We start from the raw sequence: 20,979 nt of genomic DNA, 5'->3' as shown, positions 1-20,979 counted from the left end.
TATTATGATCAGATTGAGTCCCTAGTCTCCTTGGCTCATGCCACATGTGGCTAAACCAAGTTGCTGGTTCTGGGTAGAGTAGAGCGTGGTGGGGTGAAAACACAGCACAGCAAATGATTTATTGCAGAATAATTGATGTTAACAAGTGCTGCAGCTGGACAACGGAGGAAATATGGAAAGGATTTGTCAGAACGCCGCCGCGAAGGTCTTCGAGTGCCTGTAGTTCCCTAGCTTCTTGGGGCCTGAAGCAGAAAGATCACTGGTTTGAACCCACTTGGGCCAGGAGAGACCCCATCTCTAAAAGACTTTTTTTATTTGACGGGGCCTTTTAAATTGGATAAAAGAGTTAAATGAGTACACAGCATCTCTACGGGTTCAAATGGAGGGGTAGAGAAATGAGAGCCTGCGGCCCCTTTGAGCATTAATGTGAGTGACTGGTGAAAAGTCATATTTGTAAGAACAAGACAAAGAAAATGAGGTTTTTTTTTTTTAAGCTCTAAGGGCTGGAGAGATGGCTCAGCAGTTAAAGAGCATTGGCTGTGCTTGTAGAAGACATGGGTTCAGTTCCCATAACCCACATGGTGGCTACGAACCACATGTAATTCCAATTTCAGGGGATCCTCTTCTGGCCTTCATGGGTTTGCACTCATCTTAGTGCTTACATACATGTAGGAAACACTCATACACATAAAAATAATGAAATTGACAGAAAATCTAGCAGTATAATGATGAACACTGGCTATAACTGAACTCTGATTTTTGCTTTTCAGTACAAATACAGAGACCTAACTGTACGTGAAACTGTCAATGTTATTACTCTGTACAAAGATCTCAAGCCTGTACTGGATTCCTATGGTAAGTTTATGAAATGAAAACATCCATGACTGTATTGAAGTTTGCTCCTCTCATTGATGACTATAGTTGGCTTCTGTTGTTTTGTTTTGTTCTGTTGAGATACTTACCTCACTCTGAAGCCCTGGCTGACCTGAAGCTTGCCTTGTAGACCAGGCTGGCCTCAACTCACAGAGATTGACTGCCTCTGCCTCCCAAGTGCCATAGGAAGAAATTTTAAAGATTGTTTACATTTTCCAAAGTTTTTTTCTCCAAAATGTGTATTGTATGCCTATGCCACAGTGTAAGGTGGCAGTTGGGGAACAGGTTACAGCAGTCAGTTCTCATCTTTAACCCTGTGAGTTCTGGGGATCAAATTCAGGTCATCAGTTTCCACAGCAAGTGCCCTTACGTACTGAGCCATCTCACCAGCCCACTTATCAAAGTTGTGAAGAACACTGCTAAGGGCAGTTGAGTAGATTAATGGCAGAATTCAGTGGTTAAGTTTGAATGGTCACAGATTAAACAAATTTAAGTGGGTGTGGTGGTGGCGTGAACCTGTAGTCTTGAGGCAGAAAAAGCACTTGCACCTAAGAATCTAGGGTGATATAGTGAGTCAGCTTCCTCTCCTTCTCTCTCCCTCTCCCTTTCCCCCCTGCCCCCTCTCCTCTCTGCCCCCTCCCCCTTTCTCCCTCCCTTCCCTCCATCTCTTTAAGACAAACCAAAACCTGTTTCATTGCAGCAAGATTTCTTAGAGCCTTTAGTATGCTAATGTGTAGTCTCATGAAGCAGAGAGAAAATACACTGCACATACATACTGAGCTACTTAGCACCCTCTCTTTCCCCTATAGCTTCTCTATATTTTCAGAAACATATTTTGCAAGACTCTTGGAGGCTGTTTCTTGTGTTTTATAAATGAAAGCATTTTTTAATAAAGGTTTTTAATTTTGTTGAGTAGATAGGTAGCAATTTGTCTTTATTCTGAGACAAAATAAACTTGTAATTTAAGAAATGGCATCTAGATTTAAGGTTGTTCTTGCAGAAGACCCTGGTTCAAATCCCAGCACCCACATGGCAGCTAACAACTGTCCCTAACTCTAGTTTCAGGGGATCCAACAGCCTCTTCTGTCTTTCTCGGACATTGCATGACACAGGCGCACTTACGTACATGCAGGCAATACATGCATACACATAAAATAAAAATATATTAAAAAAAAAACAAACACGGCAGTCTTTTCTGAGTCCTTAGTCTGTTCAAACCTGCCTTGAAAACACTAAGTGTGCCCGGGCCAAAAAAGAACCTGTGTTGCCCCCTGTCCACTGTGAGACCCTTGGTAAAGACAACATACTGGACCTTGTCACTAGAACTTTCTAAACGCCACCTGGCCCAGGGCTTTGAAAATAGTAGGTCCTGTAAAGAGAGGGGCAGCAGGGGTGGTGGGTTTTGCACCCTCTAAACCACAGAGGCACGAGCTAGAAGCCTTCAGCTTCAGTTCATCTCAGGCACTGTGTTTCTGTCACATACTGTGTTTTCACCAGTAACACCCCTCATGTTACCAAAATTAGTTTCAAAATGGCTTCAGTGGTGAGGCTGGAACTTTGAAGTGTAGTGTTTACTCATGCTAAAACAGTAAAGGTTGATCAAAACTAACAGATTGCAGCATCATCACACAAGTTTTCTATGGCTTTATATGGACTAAGAAATCTGTTGTGGGACTGGAGAGATGGCTCAGCAGTTAAGAGCACTGAGTGCTCTTGCAGAGGACCCAGCTTCGATTCCCAGGATACACATGGTGGCTAACACACATCCGTAATTCCAGTTCCAGGGGATTCGACACCATCTTCTGACCTCCTTTGATATTACAAGAAACAGGTGCGGTTTCACACATGCAGGCAATACACTCATACATACAAAATAAAAATAATAAAAAAATTAATATAAACTATTGGGGTTGGGGATTTAGCTAAAGGCCCTGGGTTCAATCCTCAGCTGGGGGCGGGGGGGCAAAAAAATCTAAACTATTGCTGGGCATGGTGGTGCACACCTTTAATCCCAGCACTTGGGAGGCAGATCTCTGTGAGTTTGAGGCCAGCCTGGTCTACATAGTGAGTTCCAGGCCAGCTAGAGCTATAGGAAGACTCTTGTCTCAAAAAGACCAAAAAAAATCTAAACTGTTGTTGCTTTTAAACAACCCCCCAAATTTAAATACAGTGTTTCAACTTTATGGCTACTATTGTGTAATTTGTTTGATTTTAATAGTCTCACTCTAGCCTCAGGTGTCCTAGGCTATCCTCCTATCCTCGAATTTATGGCAACCCTCTGCCTCAGCCTCCCCTCAAGTACTGGGGTTACACACATGCGTTACTGTTCCTAGAACAGTGTTTAACTAAAATGTACAAGATTAGAATCAGTGGCCACATGGTTTGCAGTTAGCAGCAGACTGGTGTCAGCAGTGCTTGTCCTGCTCATGACAGCTTGTGTTCACTTTGTATCACTGTGATGGAGAGTCAGAGAAAGTCAGCTTGAAGGAGGAAAGACTTGCCGTGGTTTGTTTCAGAGGTTTTGGTTCTTGATATCTTGACTCCCTCACTTTGGCCCTATGATGAGGTAGGACTTTGTGGCAGAGGAAAGCTCACTTCATAAAGCAAGGAAGCAGAGCGAGGGAGGGAAGGGGGAGTGTTGGGGTAAGATCCACATCCGCCCCAGTAATGCCATCACTTCATGAACTCTTTAGTAAGTTCATCCTCTGCTGAGCTAGAGTTCTCCTGGTCCATCAGCTAGCAACCAAAACATTCACACAAGAGCCTTTGCAGGACATTGCATACTTAGTCTGTAGCACAGCCTTTGCCCTATGTGATACAGTGTTCCTTTCAATCATTGTTACAGGTAAAGCAGTCCTCTAACACAAATTATATGCTCTGATTTATCAATGAAAGAAAAGACATTGGTACAAGAAATAACATGTTGAAAGAAAATGTCTATTTAATTAACTGTTCAGACTTAATCTGCACTATTGTAATTTTGATGTTACCTTGGGATTAGAATGACAATGAGTAGGGATTTCTGAGTAGTTGAGGATTCTCCTTTCTACCTCCCAAGTGCTGGAGTCATAAGCATGTACACTACCATACCCAGTTTACGCAGTGCTGGTCACCAAACCCAGGGCTTCAAGCATGCTAGGCATGTACTCCACCAACTTAGCCATATCCCCAGGCCCCAGTGAGTGTGAATTTCTAAAATGTAATGACAGGAGGTTAACATTTAGTGTGGTGTCATTTGGCAGTGCCTTTTTTTCTTTTTTTTGTGGCACTAGGCATGAAACGCAGTGCCTTGAGGATGCTAAACAATTGCTGTGCTCCTGATCTACACTTCCAGCCTTGATAGTGATTTTTATTTTATTTACCGATTTATTTCTTAGGTTTGTTAAAAATAACTTTATTGGGGGTATAATTCAAGCACAATGAATGGCCACAGTTTCAGTGACTTGATAGTGACTTAAAAAAATGTTTTTTCTTTTAATTCTATGTGTATGAGTGTTTTGCTAGTATGTTTATAAGTGTACTACATGTGTGCCTGGTGCTCAGAGAGGCCAGAAGAGGGCGGTAGATTCCCTGGAGCTGAAGTTAAGGACAGGTATTAGTCACCATGTGAGTGCTGGGAACCAAACCCAGGTCTTCTGCAAGAGTAGTAAGTGCTCTTAACTGTTCTGCCACCTCTCCAATCCCAAAGAAGCTTTGGTTGGTTGGTTGGTTGGTTGGTTGGTTGGTTGGTTGGTTGGTTGGTGTTTTTTGAGACAGGGTCTCCCTGTGGGAATTCACTGTGTAGACCAGGTTGACCTTGATCTCACAGGCATCCACCTGAGTGCTGAGATTAAAAAAACGTATACTGTGCCAGGCATGGTGGCGCGTGCCTTTAATCCCAGCACTCAGGAGGCAGAGGCAGGTGGATCTCTGTGAGTTGGAGGCTAGCCTGGTCTACATAGTGAGTTCCAGGACAGCTGGGGCTACAGGGAGACCCTGTCTCAAAAAGACAAAAAAAGAAAAGAAAAAAAATGCACTACCACACCCAACTCAGAAGTGATTTTATTTTATTTTTTGGTCTTTTTGAGACAGGGTCTCCCTGTAACCCCAGCTGTCCTGGAACTCACTATGTAGACCAAGCTGGCCTCGAACTCACAGAGATCCACCTGCCTCTGCCTCCTGAGTGCTGGGATTAAAGGCGTACACCACTACGCACAGCTGAGAAGTGATAGGCAGAATCACATTGATAGGGAGACCAAAAACTATTTATTGGCAATGAGGTTCTCAAATCCATTTTAAACTGAATGAATCAACAAAGAATTCTTTGTTTTTGGGCAGAAAGGATTATACATTTAACAAGTTAGCCCCTTTCATAGATAATGATGAATTTAACCAGTGTTTCTGAAGAAGTAACTTGCATAAGAATACCTAGGAAAAGTGTTCCTGATTAAATCTTGGTTTTACTCCTTTCAGTTTTTAATGATGGCAGCTCCAGGGAACTGATGAACCTCACTGGGACGATTCCTGTGCATTATAGAGGTAAAGAGCACTTTTATGCTTCCATGATAGGTGCATTTGCTGACAAGACTGTGTTGCCAAAGAGAAGTAAATGGAACATACTTTCTGTAGCTTTCATGATGATGCAGAGATTGTAACTTCAGTTCTGATTTAGCTTTTTTCAGCAACAGCACCTTACATTTTCAGTTTTCAAAAAACTTCCTTGCCAGGTTGTATCAGCACACATGCCTGAGTATACAGAAGGAGTGTAATGTTTCACAGTTGTAGAACTGTAGTGGGTGCCTAAGTGCCCACTAGTTCAGCCTCTTATACCGTCTAGACTTTGACTATGGGATGCTGTACTGTGTACTGGTAAGTAGAGCTTTAAAGTCAGGACAGAATTAGGTTTGTGTTCCCACTGTGTAATCTTGAGTTTTGTGAGCATGAACATCTAGAGCGTTGGGCAGTAGTACCTAACTGGGATGCTAATGATTCATGGAGACACTGCATGTAAAGGCTAAGCATGTAAACTGCTTTGTTCTAAGCAGACAATAAAAAGCACCTGTTATTTATGGTTGTCAGTTGGTAAAAATGCTAGGTTTGGTTAACTAGTCTCTGTTTACCAGTCAGCTCCCCTCTGCTGAGTACTTAACTAGAAGGGAGCATTTAGGTTTATAAGAGACTATTCTGGTTTTGGACAGCTGTGTTTGTTAATTATTCCCTCATGACTAGCTAAAGCATCTGTTTCCAGAGAAAGCAGCTTGACCAGTAGTCAGAACCTTCAAAGGCTCTTCTAGGGACCTACTTCTATAACCTAGGCCCCACCCTGTAAGGTTGTACAGCCTCCCAAAATAGTGCCATCGTCTGGGAACAAGCATTCAAAACGTGAACTTGTAGGGGATGTTATACACTTAAATCACAGCAGTGCTGTAATTGCTGTGGTATGATTAAGTGTGAAGGTCCTGTGAGGTTGCAAAGGAGGGTAAAGTCACATAGGAAGGTCACAGAGATAAGGACAAGAGAACTTTCTACTAAAGATAAACCAGTCTTTGTAGCTGACTAGTCCTGGGAGGAAAACACTTAATTGAACATACATAATAAGCTAACCAAGGGCTAAGTGAAATTCACTGTTGCTAACTGCCATTGCCCTCATGAAAGAAGTTCTAGTCAGAGAAGTCGGTTATGGGCATGTGTGCGCTAAAGTGAACCTGGTCTGTTCCTTGGCCTTCGTGTGTCATCGTGTACAAGTTGTTCTGAGGGTTCTTCATTCTCAGAGTCCTGGGTGGTAGTGGTAAGCTGAAGGTTTTCTGTATCTAATGCTGTACATTGTAGATGTGTTTGGAACTTTAAAAAGTTCTGTAAGGGTCTCACTTCTTTTGGTGAAACTTATGCTTACACCCTTGTATGTGCTGAAACATTGTGGGGGGAATGCTTGTACGTTATGTGATGTGATTCAAATGGTTGCTTGGGACACTGGGCTTTGAGAATAGTAAGAAAGACTGTGATTTGTGTTTAATGTAGTAACTGTTGGGCTCTTTTGAGATCTTTCAGTTTGACTACAAATAGTCAAATTTCTCAACTGAGATGCCATTTGATAAAGCAAATATGAGAAGATAACATTGATTCTGAATAACTGCTCTGACAGTGCCGTACACATTGGTCAGACTGGACACCAGCTAGGCGTCTGTTTTATAGCCTGGTTTCTGGAAGGGACTTTTAAGTCTATTATACTTCTTGATGCTGCAACTCTGTCAGTGCTCTTCTTTCTGATTCCGTTCCTGGTGAAGTTTTTTTTTTTGTCTTTTTGAGACAGGGTCTCCCTGTAGCCCTAGCTGTCCCGGAACTCGCTGTGTAGACCAGGCTGGCCTCGAACTCACAAAGATCCACCTGCCTCTGCCTGGTGAAGCTTTTGAAGTGGAGTGATGAGTCAAGTAGCAGAGTGGGTTGGGCCAAAGAGCTAATCTGTGAGCGTATTCTCCAACAGCAGGCACTTGATGCTTTCACCTTGCTGTTTATCTCACCAACTAAAAACTTGAGAAGCATCTTTAAACAGAACTTAGAAAAAAAATAGTGGTGTTTTGGGAGACGGGGTGAATTGCTTTTTCTTCCTTACCTAGTATGGTGTTGGAAAATAATTTTATAAAGTAACTGAAGTTTCTTTTTCTCTCTCAGGTAATACGTATAATATTCCAATATGCCTATGGCTGCTGGACACATACCCATATAATCCCCCTATTTGTTTTGTTAAGCCTACTAGTTCAATGACTATTAAAACAGGAAAGCATGTGGATGCAAATGGGAAAATCTACCTTCCTTATCTACATGAATGGAAACATGTAAGTATTAACAGGGTTCTGTGAAGTGATCGTATTTTGCTCACTATCATCCGATTTCATTTTACACTTGGGGATTCTAAGGACAGTAGATAAGTTCAGGTAATAGACTAGACACTGAACTGAGGTGATAAGGAGAGGCTCTCTTTTTTCATTCCTTTGGTTTTGTTGAGACAAGGTTTCTATATAGCCCAGGCTAGTTTAGAACTCAGCATGGAGCTCAGGTTGGCCTCAGACTCATCAAGATCCCTCCTACCTCATTTATCCAAGTACTATGGTTATAGACATGAGTTGTAATACTAACTAGTTGGAAAGGTTCTCTAAAAGAAACATTTATATATAGCATTATAGATTATAATACTTATTCACCGTTTTATTTACTTGAATTGAACGTTTAAAAATAGACGGGGTACAGGGGCTGTGGAAATGGCTTTGTAAAGCACCTGCTGTGTTAAGTATGAGGCCCTGAGTTGAGATCCCCAGGACCCATTTAAAAGCCACACCTGACAGCACGCATTGGATTATAACCCCAGCTCTGGGGAGTGGGGTGCAGAGACAGGAGTCCCTGGAGCTCAATTGATCAGCTTGTCAGTGAGCAACAGTGCCTCAGAAAGTAGTTGGGGAGCAATTAGAGATACTCTCATCAACCCTCTGGGCACTATATCCACACACATGTAAATTCATGTGCGCACACACATACTGCCCCCCCACGCATACGCAGAAAATAGGGGTCATTTGAAGATTGATACACTGACGGGATATATTTGTGGACTCAGATATCTTCAGAGCATTCTTCTGAAGGGTAATAGTTGGGCACTTGGTGTTTCTGCCTTTGATGGTGTGATTAGTAGACCAGCACTTGTACCAAGTTTAGCTAGAAAGGCCTATGTTAGGGTTCTCTAGAGGAACAGAACCAATAGAAGGAACGTGGTTACAAATATTTGTTAGCTTGGTTTGTATGGTGGGCTGGGGCTCAGCAGTGGCCGGCTACACTAGACAGGCTGAGAGCCACATGGCTGCTCTGTTCACGAGGCTCTGCCTCAGTACTCCCAGTTTGGTACTAAAGGCCTGGAGGATTCATGGAGAGCCACTGGCCTTCAGTCCACATTAGAAAGCCAGAGAAGTTGTGTTCCAGTGTCAGAGCAGGACGACAGCAGAGAGGGAAATGCGCTCAGCGCCAGGGAACACAGATGGGCAGGCAGGAGCCGCACTGCTTTTCCCTCAGACATCTTCGCGGGGTGCCCTGGGGAGGTGCTGCCCCCTCTGAGAGGGGCCTTCCCCTCACTCAAGCCTTCCAGGAGATACTCCCACACACCTGCCCAGAGGTTTGCCCAGAGTTGATCACAGATCCAATCAAATTGACAGCCAAAATTAGCCATCACATTTGTCTTGAGAGGGGAAACTCAGAGATAAAATGAGCCTTTAAAAATCCATCCCTGGGCCTGGAGAGATGGCTCAGCAGTTAAGAACACTGGTGGTTCTTGCAGAAGACCTGGGTTCGAATCCCAGCACCCACATGGAAGCTAACAACTGTCTGTAACTCTAGTCCCAGGGGATCCAACAGCCTCTTCTGACCTCTGTGGGCTTTGCATGACACAGGTACACTTACCTACATGCAGGCAATACACACATACACATAAAAATATTTTAAAAAATAATAATAACCCATCCTTGAGCTAGCTCAGTCTTGGTTTTAGTGGAGTGCCCCTCACTGAATGAGCTCTTGCTGGAAGAATATGTCAACTGCTCTGTCATTTTTCCACAGATGATGTGCAGCATGCAGTTAGAGTATCAGCTACACCGCAGACAGCTGAGGGTAGAAAAGATAACAGAAACAAGGCGTTGCCTTACTCCCATGTAACTCTGTTAGACAGATTTGAAAATGCTTGTGTTCGAGAAAACATGGGGCAGCACGATGCCTTAATAGATAAAAGCACGGGCCACACAAGCCTGGCATCTTGAGTTTGATTCCTGGAACCCATGTAAAGACAGAAGGAGAGAACCAACTCCAGAGTTGTCTTCGACTGCCGCAAGCACACCATGGCATATGCGCACATGCATAAAGACGATGATGATCACTAATGATCTTTAATAAAAAGTCAAGAGAAGCTGGGTGTGGTGGTGCATGCCTTTAATCCCAGCACTCAGGAGGCAGAGGCAGGCAGATCTCTGTGAGTTGAAGGCCAACCTGGTCTACATAGTGAGTTCCAGGACAGCCTAGAGGTACAGGGAGACCCTGTCTCAAAAAGACCAAAAAGAAAAGTTAAGAGAGAGTGAAGGACATTGTCATACTGAATTGAAAACTGACGGGACATGGACAAACTTTTCTGTGTTGCTGAAAATAACTATAGCTAGCACGACTTCTTTCTTTTCTCCCTTTTCAGCCACAGTCAGACTTACTGGAGCTTATTCAGGTCATGATTGTGGTGTTTGGAGAAGAACCTCCAGTATTTTCCCGTCCCACTATTTCTGCATCCTATCCTCCATATTCGGCAACAGGGCCTCCAAATAGTAAGTACAAGTGAGATCTGATTCAGAAGTTCCATAAATAAAACAAAGCTTTGTAAAAAGTCTTTTAAGATTAACTTCATTTTGCTTTTTAGCTTGTCAAATTAGTGGAGTTTTTGGAGATATTCTGAGGTCCCACATCTACACATACAGATTCCTACCAAAGACTGGTATTTGGGCTCCCATTTGTGGGTAGAAATCTAAGCATGGATGTGCTGGATTCCAAAGTGGAGAAGATGCTGGAACAGAGCTAGAAGTTTTGAATTATGCATGCCATGGGATAGCTGTATTTCACCATTTTGGAAGGATGTAACTTGAAAGGTAGCCTGAGCTCTCCCTGCAACTCCAGGATCAGTGTTCTAGAGTTTCTATAAAATCAGCTAGGTACTATCTTCAGCTGCCCTGGCATACACAATTGAACATGGAGCTCTCAGCCGCTTCTCTTTAGTACAGCCAATTCATGACATGTGGAAGGGTGAGAGCGTGGAGATACCACCAGTTCTCCCTAATTGGTAGACACACCCCTATTACCTGTTTATCTAAGTAATTCTTACCAGTACTTTAAAATCATCCTGGATAATTGAGTTGGTTGTACTTTTGACTTTTTTGTTTGGTATTGATTTTATTGTGTTTTAAGTTTCTCTTTTGTAATTTTATTTATGGACATAATTAGTCAAACTTAAATCTAAAGACAAATTATGTGAGCTTACCCTTTTACTGAAAATCTTTCTTGTGTTCTGTGGCTTTGTTATTTTGAGACCAGTCTCACTGTGTAACCCTGGCTGGCCTGGAACTCACTTTGTAGATCAGACTGGCCTGGAACTCACAGAGATCTGCCTGCTTCTGCCTCCTGAGTACTGGAATTAAAAGTATATGCCACCATGCCTGGTTCATTGTCTTATTCTTTTGTTTTTGTTTTTAATTTATTATTACTTTATGTATACAAGTGTTATGCCTGCATGTATATAAGTGCACCCATTTTGTGCAGTGCCCAAGGAGGATAGAAGATGTTGGAACCCCTGGAACTGGAATTTCGGGACAGTTGTTAGCTGCCATGTGGGTGTTGAGAATCGAACCCTGGTCTTCTGCAAGAACAGCCAGTGCTCTTAACCACAGAGCCATCTCTCCAGCCCCCATTCTCTTGTTCCTAATCCATCCTTTCTTGAAGAACACTTTGATCTATGGGCAGAATAGGAATATAACAGGACTAACTTCCAACCCATTTCCTTTCCCTACTTTCCCAGAATAAGTTTGGTTTTACAGTTACACTTCTTTATTGAGACTATGAAATGCCAGGTGGGGTAGCACACACCTTTAATCCTAGCACTTGGGAGGCAGAGGCAGGTGGATCTCTTGAGTTGCAGGCCAGCCAGGTCTACATAGTGAGTTCTAAGTTAGCTGGGGCTACTGGGAGGCTCATCTCAAAAAGCAAAAACAGACAGATTATGAGTGATTCTTTTGACACAAAAATTTGTTTTCATCTTACTAATCCTGTTAACTAAGTGTTTGAGTTTAAAGTACCAAGTATCTCCTGCTCTGGTCCTCTCATCTGCCTGCTCAGATAACTAGTTACTACTTTAGACAAAAGAAATTTAGATAGACTCCTGAACCATATTTTTCTGTATTTCTTTTGAGTTTCACATTGACATTCTTCTAGAAAAAGATTATACTGTGGTCACAATTGCAGTCCAGTTTTGTGGACTGCAGTCTACTTGTGTCTCATGAAACACTCCAGAGCTAATTGAAGTAAATCACTAAAAGAGACCAATCTGCTGTATCCATTTCTGTTTTGATACATTTCACATATTAGGGTATAATACATCATTATCAGATAAGACTATAGAGGAGAAAATAAGCCTGAATTCCTCCCACACACATACTAAGGAATAGCCAAGAAACTTGGATACATTTTCATAACTAATAGTTAAGAAATTAAATACTTACTGTCATTGCTGAGAACATTTTTATCTCCTTTAGGATGACTTTTGAGCCAGGGCATGTTAAAAGACAGTGTTAGAGCCAGGTGTGATAGTGCATGCCTGTAGTTCCAAAGACTTGGGAGGTTTAGGCTAGAAGATTGGTGCACATGCCTTTAATCCCAGCACTCAGAGCTGGGGTCAGAGCTGGTGAATCTCTTGTAAGCTCTAGGCCAGCCTGCTCTATATAGTGAGTTCCAGGCCAACCAGGGCTACATAGTGAGACCCTGTTTCATGAGAGAAAAAAGATTTCATGAGCCTAGGTGTTCAGGGCCAGGGAGTCCTTGGGTTTAAAAAAGATAGCATTCTGTGCAAGCTTCATTCGACAGCGTAATAATGCTCATTTGTTGTGGTGACTGAGTCTGTCATACAACACTGTCATTTAGCCCTCACAGTTGCTCTGTGTGTTATGTTCGTTGGAGTCCCATTTTAGTCTGGCTCTAACACAGGTTTACCGTGTCACCTGCTTCCTTACCTGTCTTGGATCTAAGTAATACCTGTTATTTACCAAAGTCGAAACCTGAAAGCTTTGCCAAAGTAACTAGATATTAAGAAAAGGAAAATCCTTAGAATTGTGAGATCTGTATGTTTGAGTGAGAAACTAGCATGAAGGGGTGATAACTGACTGTAGGGGATGCTAATACTTAGTAGTGGCCTCGTCTTTTCTAAAAGATGTTCATAAATACCAACTGTGCTTCTTGCTTGGAAAGAAACACATTGTTTGGAATCTAGCGATCAACATTTTGAAAGGTTTTTTTTTCCTTTATGAAATATTGAACTTCATACTTCATCATAAGAAGAGTATTTATGACATCCACTGTTTCTTCCTGATGAAAAGGCTGTGATCCCTGGAATGTTCCCCTGGTCAAGGCTTCGGAGACTTCCTTGATAGGAACCAGGAGCCTGTCCTTGCTGAGTTCTGCCTTAGAAGTCCATCCTTTGAGCGCTGTTTCTCCTTGGGCTTCATCTGCTAGGTCACTTTTGATTACTCTCCCTCTGAGCTTAGATTAGCTCTCTTTCCTGGACGATCCTTTAATGCATTCTGTGCTTTCTCTGTCAACACACTTAGAGAACAGAACCATGTGCTGCTAGTCTTTGCTTATTGCCTCAGCTGGATTCTAAACAACTTGTGGCCAAGGATTCCTTCCCATCTCCTGCCTTCCTTCTCTTCACTCTCTCTCATTCCTTCTTCCTCCCACCCTCCCTCTTCTCTCTTCTGTCAGATCCCTAGTTCCTGTGTGTAAAAGGCAGTAAAACATTGATTTATTGACTTAAAGTGCCAATTCACCATTGTATCTAGCCAGAAAAATTAAATTGAAGAAAATTGACTCTGAGGGCTTTCCAGTCAAGGCCAAAATTAGACTCTTGACACCACTAACCATGTGAGGGTTATGCCTCTAGTGCCCTCTTTAAAGAATGAATAAGGCATTCTTTTAGGGTAATAGATTTTACCTTTTTTTTGTTTTGTTTTTTTTCTTTGTTTGAGGCAGGGTCTCCCTGTAGCCCCAGCAGACTTGAAACTCACTTTGTAAACAAGGCTGGCCTCAAATTCACAAAGATCCACCTGCCTCCGCCTCCTGAGTGCTGGGATTAAAGGCATGTGCCACCATGCCTGGCCAGATTTTAACTTTTTTCCTAGTATTTTCAAGCTTTTAAAAAAAAAAAAAAAAAAAAAAAAATAGTTGGGGCTGGAGACATGGCTCACCGGTTAAGAACACTGGTTGCTCTTGCAGAAGACCTGGGGTCGAATCCCAGCACCTACATGGCAGCTAACAACTGTCCGTAACTCCAGTCCCAGGGGATCCGACAGCCTCTTCTGACCTCCGAGGGCATTGCATGACATGGGTGCACTTACCTACATGCAGGCAATACATGCATACACATAAAATAAAAATAAATAAATAAAAAAACTAGTCTAGGTGAATGTGAGTGTAAGTTTTGTACAGGATTTTTCACAGTGACATGAAGTCTTAGGCCTCAGACAATCCAACAAAGCCAGCTGCATTCGTCAGTCAGCATGACCCTGAGGCCAGCATCCTGTGCCTTCTTCTAAATAACACGTGAACATGAGTTTGTAGAGCTGGCCAGGTTGACATGTTTGCCAGCTATTTCTTGTTGGGATTTTCACGAGTGTTACTTGTGTGTAATGATTTGAGAATTAGGTGACTTCAAAATATTTACTCTGGAAAGCAAAGAACAAATACTGGCCAAATATTTGTTTTGTTTTGAGGCTGAAATTGGAATTCGTTGTGTGAAGTTTTGCTGTGGTTTGACAGTGGTACATATTACTCAAAAGCCTTTATATTCAGGACTGTGCATATTATTTTTAAATGTTGAAAATTGTTTTTAGCCTCCTACATGCCAGGCATGCCAAGTGGAGCCTCTGCGTACCCACCTGGATACCCTCCAAACCCCAGGTAACGAACACTCCATTATGTATTAACCAAAGTGATGCTAACGGCACATAAGTTTAGTTGAAATTCAATGAAAGATTGGTTTATTGGTGTTTATTTTTGAGATAGAGTCTGGCTGTGGAGGCTCAGCACCCTTCTTCAGTCTCCTGAGTGCCGGAATTAAAGGCATAGTAGGCTTATTGGTGAGATTTTATGTATGTGCATGTAATGTGAAAGGAGCTTTATGTAGGGAAACTCAGCTGCATTTTATTTACAAAGAAGAAAGAGGTGGGTTTGTAATGGCAGTGATCATCATTGGTTTAGGACCTTGAAGTCCTCCCTACTTCCCTATTAGCCAGGTTTGGTGGCACATGCTTTTAATCCTAGCACTTGGGAGGCAGAGGCAGGCAGGTCTCTGTAAGGTCCAGGCCTTGCTGGGGCTACAGGGTGACCCTGTCTCAAAAAGACAAAAAAAGTTGATCTGTCCAGTGTACATAGAAGGTTAATGGAATATTAGTTACAATAAAGAGCTAAAAAGGAAAAAATACCTTAGATGTAATACTAGTGAAGAGAAAAGCATTTCTGTAAATTGCAGAGAATCAGTTAATGCTTCACATTCATGAGATCAGATATTTTTAATCTGGTTCATAGCATGTATTATCAGTATTATGCATTTGGTAATAACAGATCAATTAAGTGAACAGTAATCAAAGAGAAATAATTAGCAGTTGTTTGAACAATTTGGGCTTGTCCTGCTGGGATCCTAGGAGTGCCTTTCCTGAGGTGGGCTTTGTAACTCAGGACATAAGACTGGCATATCTCAGTGCCTAGACAAGAGTTCCTGCAACTTTGAATTTTTGGGCATTTGTTTTTTTGTTTTGAGATGAGGTCCAGAAATAGTAAAGAGCTTGCTAAATTAATCTTTCAAAATCCTGGATATTATACATATAAATACATTTGTTTACGTATGATAGGTGTTCGGGAAATGTGGCTGCATTTATCTGTGAAGATTGTATAAAGCTAGCAAGAGGACTTCAAATTTTAGAATTGGCATGGGGACACACCTGCATAAACTCTTAATGCTTCGATGTTTGCGTTTCTTAAACTCTCCTCGCTTCCACATCCAAATTGCTACGTAATTGCAGGGAGCAGCTTCATCCCAGCAGAAGCAGCCTGTCATTTTAGATAGGTAAACAGACTAGAAGGACCCTTGTCAGAGAAGAGGAGGACTCCTATGGCCGTCAGATAGGTCCTTATGAGTTTTAGATTCTTGAAGCCCTGTACTTCCCAAACAGGTGCTAGAAGTCCTGAGATTGCAAGTGTGTATCCTTAGCGATTTGTAATAAAAAGGAACTGGCGGACAGGCGGGGCTGGAGAAGTGGCTCAGCAGTTAAGTGCTACTGCTCTTCCAGAGGACCTGAGTTCAGTCAGTGAGATCTCACTCCCTCTTCTGGCCTCCACAGGCTTGTGCACACATGGGGCATTCACCCACACAGAAACACATATACATAAAATAAAAACAAACAGCTGGGCGTGGTGGCACACGCCTTTGATCCCAGCACTCAGGAGGCAGAGGCAGGTGGATCTCTGTGAGTTCAAGGCCAGCCTGGTCTACGTAGTGAGTTCAGGACAGCTGGGGCTACAGGGAGACCGTCTCCAAAAGACCAAATAAATCAATAAATAAATAATAAAAACAAACATTTCAAAAATAACTTTGAACTTTCAGAATGCAAATTTAGGACTATTTATTAGAATACATGAAAGACAAACTGTTCAGAAATGTTTTTTCCACATATATTCATAATGGAATTTTTGTGCATTTTATACTATACATCTTGATCATATTTAGACCCTTTTCTCTATCTGCACCCTTCCATAGCCCCCCCCACTGGATTTCATGCACAGACATTAGTGCTTTTAAATTTTTTAAAAGACTTTCAAATTGAATATTTGTAAAGGATATCAATAAGCCACATGCAGAATTTAAATATTATCTTTCCCAGGGGCTAAAGAGATGGCTCAGCTGTTAAGAGCACTCGCTGCTCTTGACGAGGACCTGGGTTTGAATCCCAGCACCCACATGGTGGCTAACAACTGTCTGTAACTCGAGTTAAAGGGGGCCTGATGCCCTTTTCTGACCTCCATGGGCATTGCATGACATGGGTGCACTTACTTACACATAAAATAAAAATAATGTTAAATATTACCGTTCTCTGATAGACTAGGAAATCAGAACAGAACAATTTTCCCACAAAAGATTTATTGTTTCTGTTACTATTGAGGTCTTGTCTTTAGGAATAGTCTAGTAATTTTCTGCTTCTGTGAAGGTGACCTTCAGATAGTCAGGACCAAGCACAAACATTTGACCATTTAATTATTTTGGTTTGTTTCAGGATAGGGTGTTACTCACTGTACAGCCCAGACTGGCCTCAAACTCAATTCAGCCTCCCAGATGGGATTGCAAGTGTGAGCTACCTTATCTGGCTCTGTTGTGTAGATTTATTTTTCTCTCTCGCTTTCTGTCTGTCTGTCTGTCTGTCTGTCTTTTTGAGACAGGGTCTCCCTATAGCCCATGCTGGCCTGGAACTTGCTATGTAGACCGGGCTGGCGTGGAACTCACAGAGATCTGCCTGCCTCTGCCTCCCAAGTGCTGGAATCAAAGGCATGCACCATCACACCTGGCTAATTTATTTGTTTTTTCTACATGTTCTGAGGCAGGGTCTTGCTATGTAGCCCAGGCTGGCCTCATACTTGGAGCAGTCTCCTGCCTTGGCCCTCTTCCTGGTTTATAGGCATACACCACCATGCCTGGTCTTAACAGTGTACTTTAAATCCAGTGTCATTACTGGAATTTCCAGAGACTCTTTCTTGAAGAACACCTTTAAGTTCATTAACTGGTAACATGATGTACCAAGCTCAGCTTCTCAGTGGGGTTCTTTTTGGAGAATGAGGGGTTGAGACAGGGTCTCCCTCTCTATTGCCCCAGCTGGCCTGGAACTCACCATGTAGACCAGATACCTGCTTCTGCCTTCTGAGTGTGGGGTGCCTCCATGCCCAGCTTCAGTGGGGTTCTTAATAGTACTGTGTGTTGGGTTATGTTCACATTTGATGTTTTCTTTTCTATAGTGGTTACCCTGGCTGTCCTTATCCACCTGGTGGTCCACATCCTGCCACAACAAGCTCCCAGTACCCTTCTCAGCCCCCTGTGACCACTGTTGGTAAGTACATGTAAACTCTGAGAATGTTCCTCCTTAGAGGGATGTCTTAGTAGTCAACTTCCTGTTAGTAAAACTTGAAAGTATGTGATTTAACATCCCATAAATTCACCTTCAGCCAGAGCATAAAGATACCTGATTAGCTCTCATCACACTTTGCTGTTTGCCGCATGTTCTTACTGTGAATCTTATACATGTTGAACTAGGGTCTGAAGGTCACCACCTTCACAGAAGTGGACAACTACTGGAGTATTTCTAAAGACAGGACCTCTGCACAAGATCAGGCAGTACTAGCAGATACCAGCTATCTAGGGTTTTCGACCTGATTACATGTCAAAGTAGATGCGTGTCTTTAGAAGAAAGCACTGTGGGCTAGTATATGAATGGGTCAGAGAAGACAGTTACTTCAGACCAGTGATCTTTGCTGTTTGGTTTATATATGAGAGTTGTCTGAAATATTTTCTTCAATTGAGAAAATTTAAAAACAAAGAAAGCAAGGCATGATGGTACACGCCTTCAATCCCAACCCTTGGGAGACAGAGGCTGGTAGGGCTCTGTGAGATTGAGGCAGCCTGGTCTACATAGTCAGTTCTAGGACACCAGGGTTACACAGTGAGACCCTGTCTCAAAAGAAGAAAGAACTAAGCCGGGCGTGGTGATGCACGCCTGTAGTCCCAGCACTTGGGAAGCAGAGGCCAACATATTGAGTTCCAGGCCAGCTGGGGCTGCAGGGAAACCCTGACTCAAAAAGACCTAAAAAAAAAAGAAGAATTAGAGTCTGCCACCCTCAGTGGGCCTGCCTGCCATCGCCACATCTGCCCTTTCTCCCTGTTACTCTGTTACCTTTGTTTCTGCCTTAAAGACTTTACCCACTACACCTGCCATCCTCTGACTCTGGTTATTGTTACAGCCATTCTCTCCTGGATTGCTGTCATCAGCACACCAAAAAACGTGCCCTAAAACAACCTTTAACAGACTTCCTCTCACTGCCTCCCTGCCCTCCCCTCCCACCACTGTCCCATTCCATCCTTGCTCTTGGGAGCCTGCTGTCCTTGCCGACTTGAGTCCGCTTCCCTTGTCCTCCACAGCTCCTCCAGGCTTGCCTCCCGTCACACCATTTTCTAAAACATCTGTCAGTCATCAGTGGCCTTTGTAGCTGCCTCTGCCTTCTCTGACTTGGTCTGCCTGCAGCATTGACCGCAGTTGGTTACTGCCACTGTGACCCTATTCCCTCTATTGCTTTCCAGGAAACCCACTTTGGTTTTCCTCCTGGTTCACGGGAACTTGGGCTCAGTCTTCTTTGTAGGCTCCTCCTCTTTCACGTTGGAATGCTCCTTTAGCCCTTGGCAGTCTCAGGCCTCCTCTCCTGGTGTAGCTTTAAAGGCTGTTTGTACTGTCAAGTCCTGAACTGTGTCTAGCCACACTGCTCCTGAGCGCCACGTCCTGTGCAGATGCCCTCTACCGTCTCCACCAGAATGTGTAATGCACATCTCAGACTCAGCTGACCTAAAATAAACTTAGTCTTGCTATACAGCTTCCCCATCTCATTGATGCCTATTCCATGTTCTAACTCCACAGTCATCCTTGATACCTCATCAAGAATCCTGTTATCTTCAAAACACATCTAGAATCCAACTTACTAGTGTAAGTCAGCATTATCAAGTTTAAACTCCTTCACAAGCCTCCCACAGGGTCTCTCAGGCTTTTATTTGCCTTACATTTGCTTTTAACATAAGCAACCTGAGGATCAAATTAAAATATGAGTAAATTTTGTCGCTCTTGTGCTGAAAACCTCTCATTTCATTCAGAGTCAATGCAGTCTTGGGCCTCGCAGGCCCCGCAGGATCCTGCCCTGTGTCCGCTGCCTGCCTCCTGCTAGTCTCTTGCCGTAGTTCATTACTTGTTTCCTTTGCATTATCGTCAAACCACCCTCAACCAGTCTGCTACCACCCCTCCTTGAATAGCTGTTGCACATTCCCGGCATCCAGAAGAGCGCTTGGTTTATAGTTCACCAGTGAATATATTGCTGAGCGTCTGAGTGAATTTGGGTAATGTGAGGTTTATTTTTGTTATGTCTTGGTACCTTGTGACCATACCACACTCTCATGGGTAGACCTCCTGACCCACACAGGGTCCACTTCTGTTTTTGTCATTAATATACTCTAGTCATTAAGGATCTAGTGCCGTGGCTTTGATACCTTGTCTTCAATGTATGTCTTTATGCAACATGATTTAAATCATTGGAATAAGAAGCATAATGCTGGGTGTCTTTAATCCATAAGTAAAACATACTTAAGTTTATTAAGCTACTTCGGCTCAGCATCATCAGGAAAATGAGTTGGTACTCACCTTATTTCTCAGATAATATAATCTTTTTTTTTTTTTTGGTCTTTTTGAGACAGGGCCTCCCTGTAGCCCTGGCTGTCCTGGATTCACTATGGAGACCACGCTGGCCTCAAACTCACAGAGATCCACCTACCCCTGCCTCCCGAGTGCTGGGATTAAAGGCGTGTGCCACCACGCCTGACCCATAATCTTTTTATTATTACATTTATTTATTGTGTGTATTTTGTGTATATATGGCCCTAGTGTAGAGGTCAGCTTGTGGGAAACTGTTCTCTCCTACCATGTGGGTCTCAGGAATGGAACTCAAGGTTGTCAGGCTTAGTGGCAAGTTCTTTACCCACTGAGTTGTCTTTGGTGGCCTATAACAATCTTTTGTGTTAATTCATTTCACAACATTAGATTAGAAGCATTTTATAGCCAAGATTTCCACATGTCCCCAAAGTCAAAATCAGGTTTTCTGAAAAAATGATACATATAAACTCAGATTGGGACTAGAGAGATGGCTCAACATTTAAGAGCACTGACTGCTCTTCCAGAGGACCTGGGTTCAGTTCCCAGTAGCCACACAGTGGCTAACAGCCATCTGTAACTCCAGTTCCAGGGGATCCAATGCCCTCTTCTGATCTCCACAGGCACTGCACACATGGGAGCACTTACATACATGTAACCAAAACACTCATGTATAAAATACAATTTAAATAAAAAAGTCAGATCACGCCAGGCGTAGTGGCACATGCCTTTAATCCCAGCACTCGGGAGGCAGAGGCAAGTGGATCTCTGTGAGTTCAAGGCCAGTCTGGTCTATATAGTGAGTTCCAGGCCAGCTGGGGCTACGGGGACACCCTGTCTCAAAAAGATC

General features: G+C 42.9%; 1 protein-coding gene across 1 annotated transcript in view; it reads left to right on the top strand.

The window, feature by feature from the left end:
• The window catches only part of Tsg101 (tumor susceptibility 101), a 35,444-nt gene that overhangs the window by 5,571 nt on the left and 8,894 nt on the right, over positions 1 to 20,979 (top strand). The window contains exons 2-7 of the mRNA XM_008831698.2: positions 771 to 855; positions 5,326 to 5,391; positions 7,522 to 7,685; positions 10,067 to 10,193; positions 14,517 to 14,583; positions 17,686 to 17,777. Coding sequence (XP_008829920.1) covers positions 771 to 855; positions 5,326 to 5,391; positions 7,522 to 7,685; positions 10,067 to 10,193; positions 14,517 to 14,583; positions 17,686 to 17,777 — 601 coding nt within the window. The remainder of the gene's footprint in view (positions 1 to 770; positions 856 to 5,325; positions 5,392 to 7,521; positions 7,686 to 10,066; positions 10,194 to 14,516; positions 14,584 to 17,685; positions 17,778 to 20,979) is intronic.

This window comes from Nannospalax galili, unplaced genomic scaffold (assembly GCF_000622305.1).
Source record: "Nannospalax galili isolate Female #2095 unplaced genomic scaffold, S.galili_v1.0 scaffold615, whole genome shotgun sequence".
In the NCBI taxonomy this organism is placed as follows: Eukaryota; Metazoa; Chordata; class Mammalia; order Rodentia; family Spalacidae; genus Nannospalax; species Nannospalax galili.
Note: the sequence above shows the minus strand (reverse complement) of the source record. Positions and strands in the feature narration are given on the sequence as shown.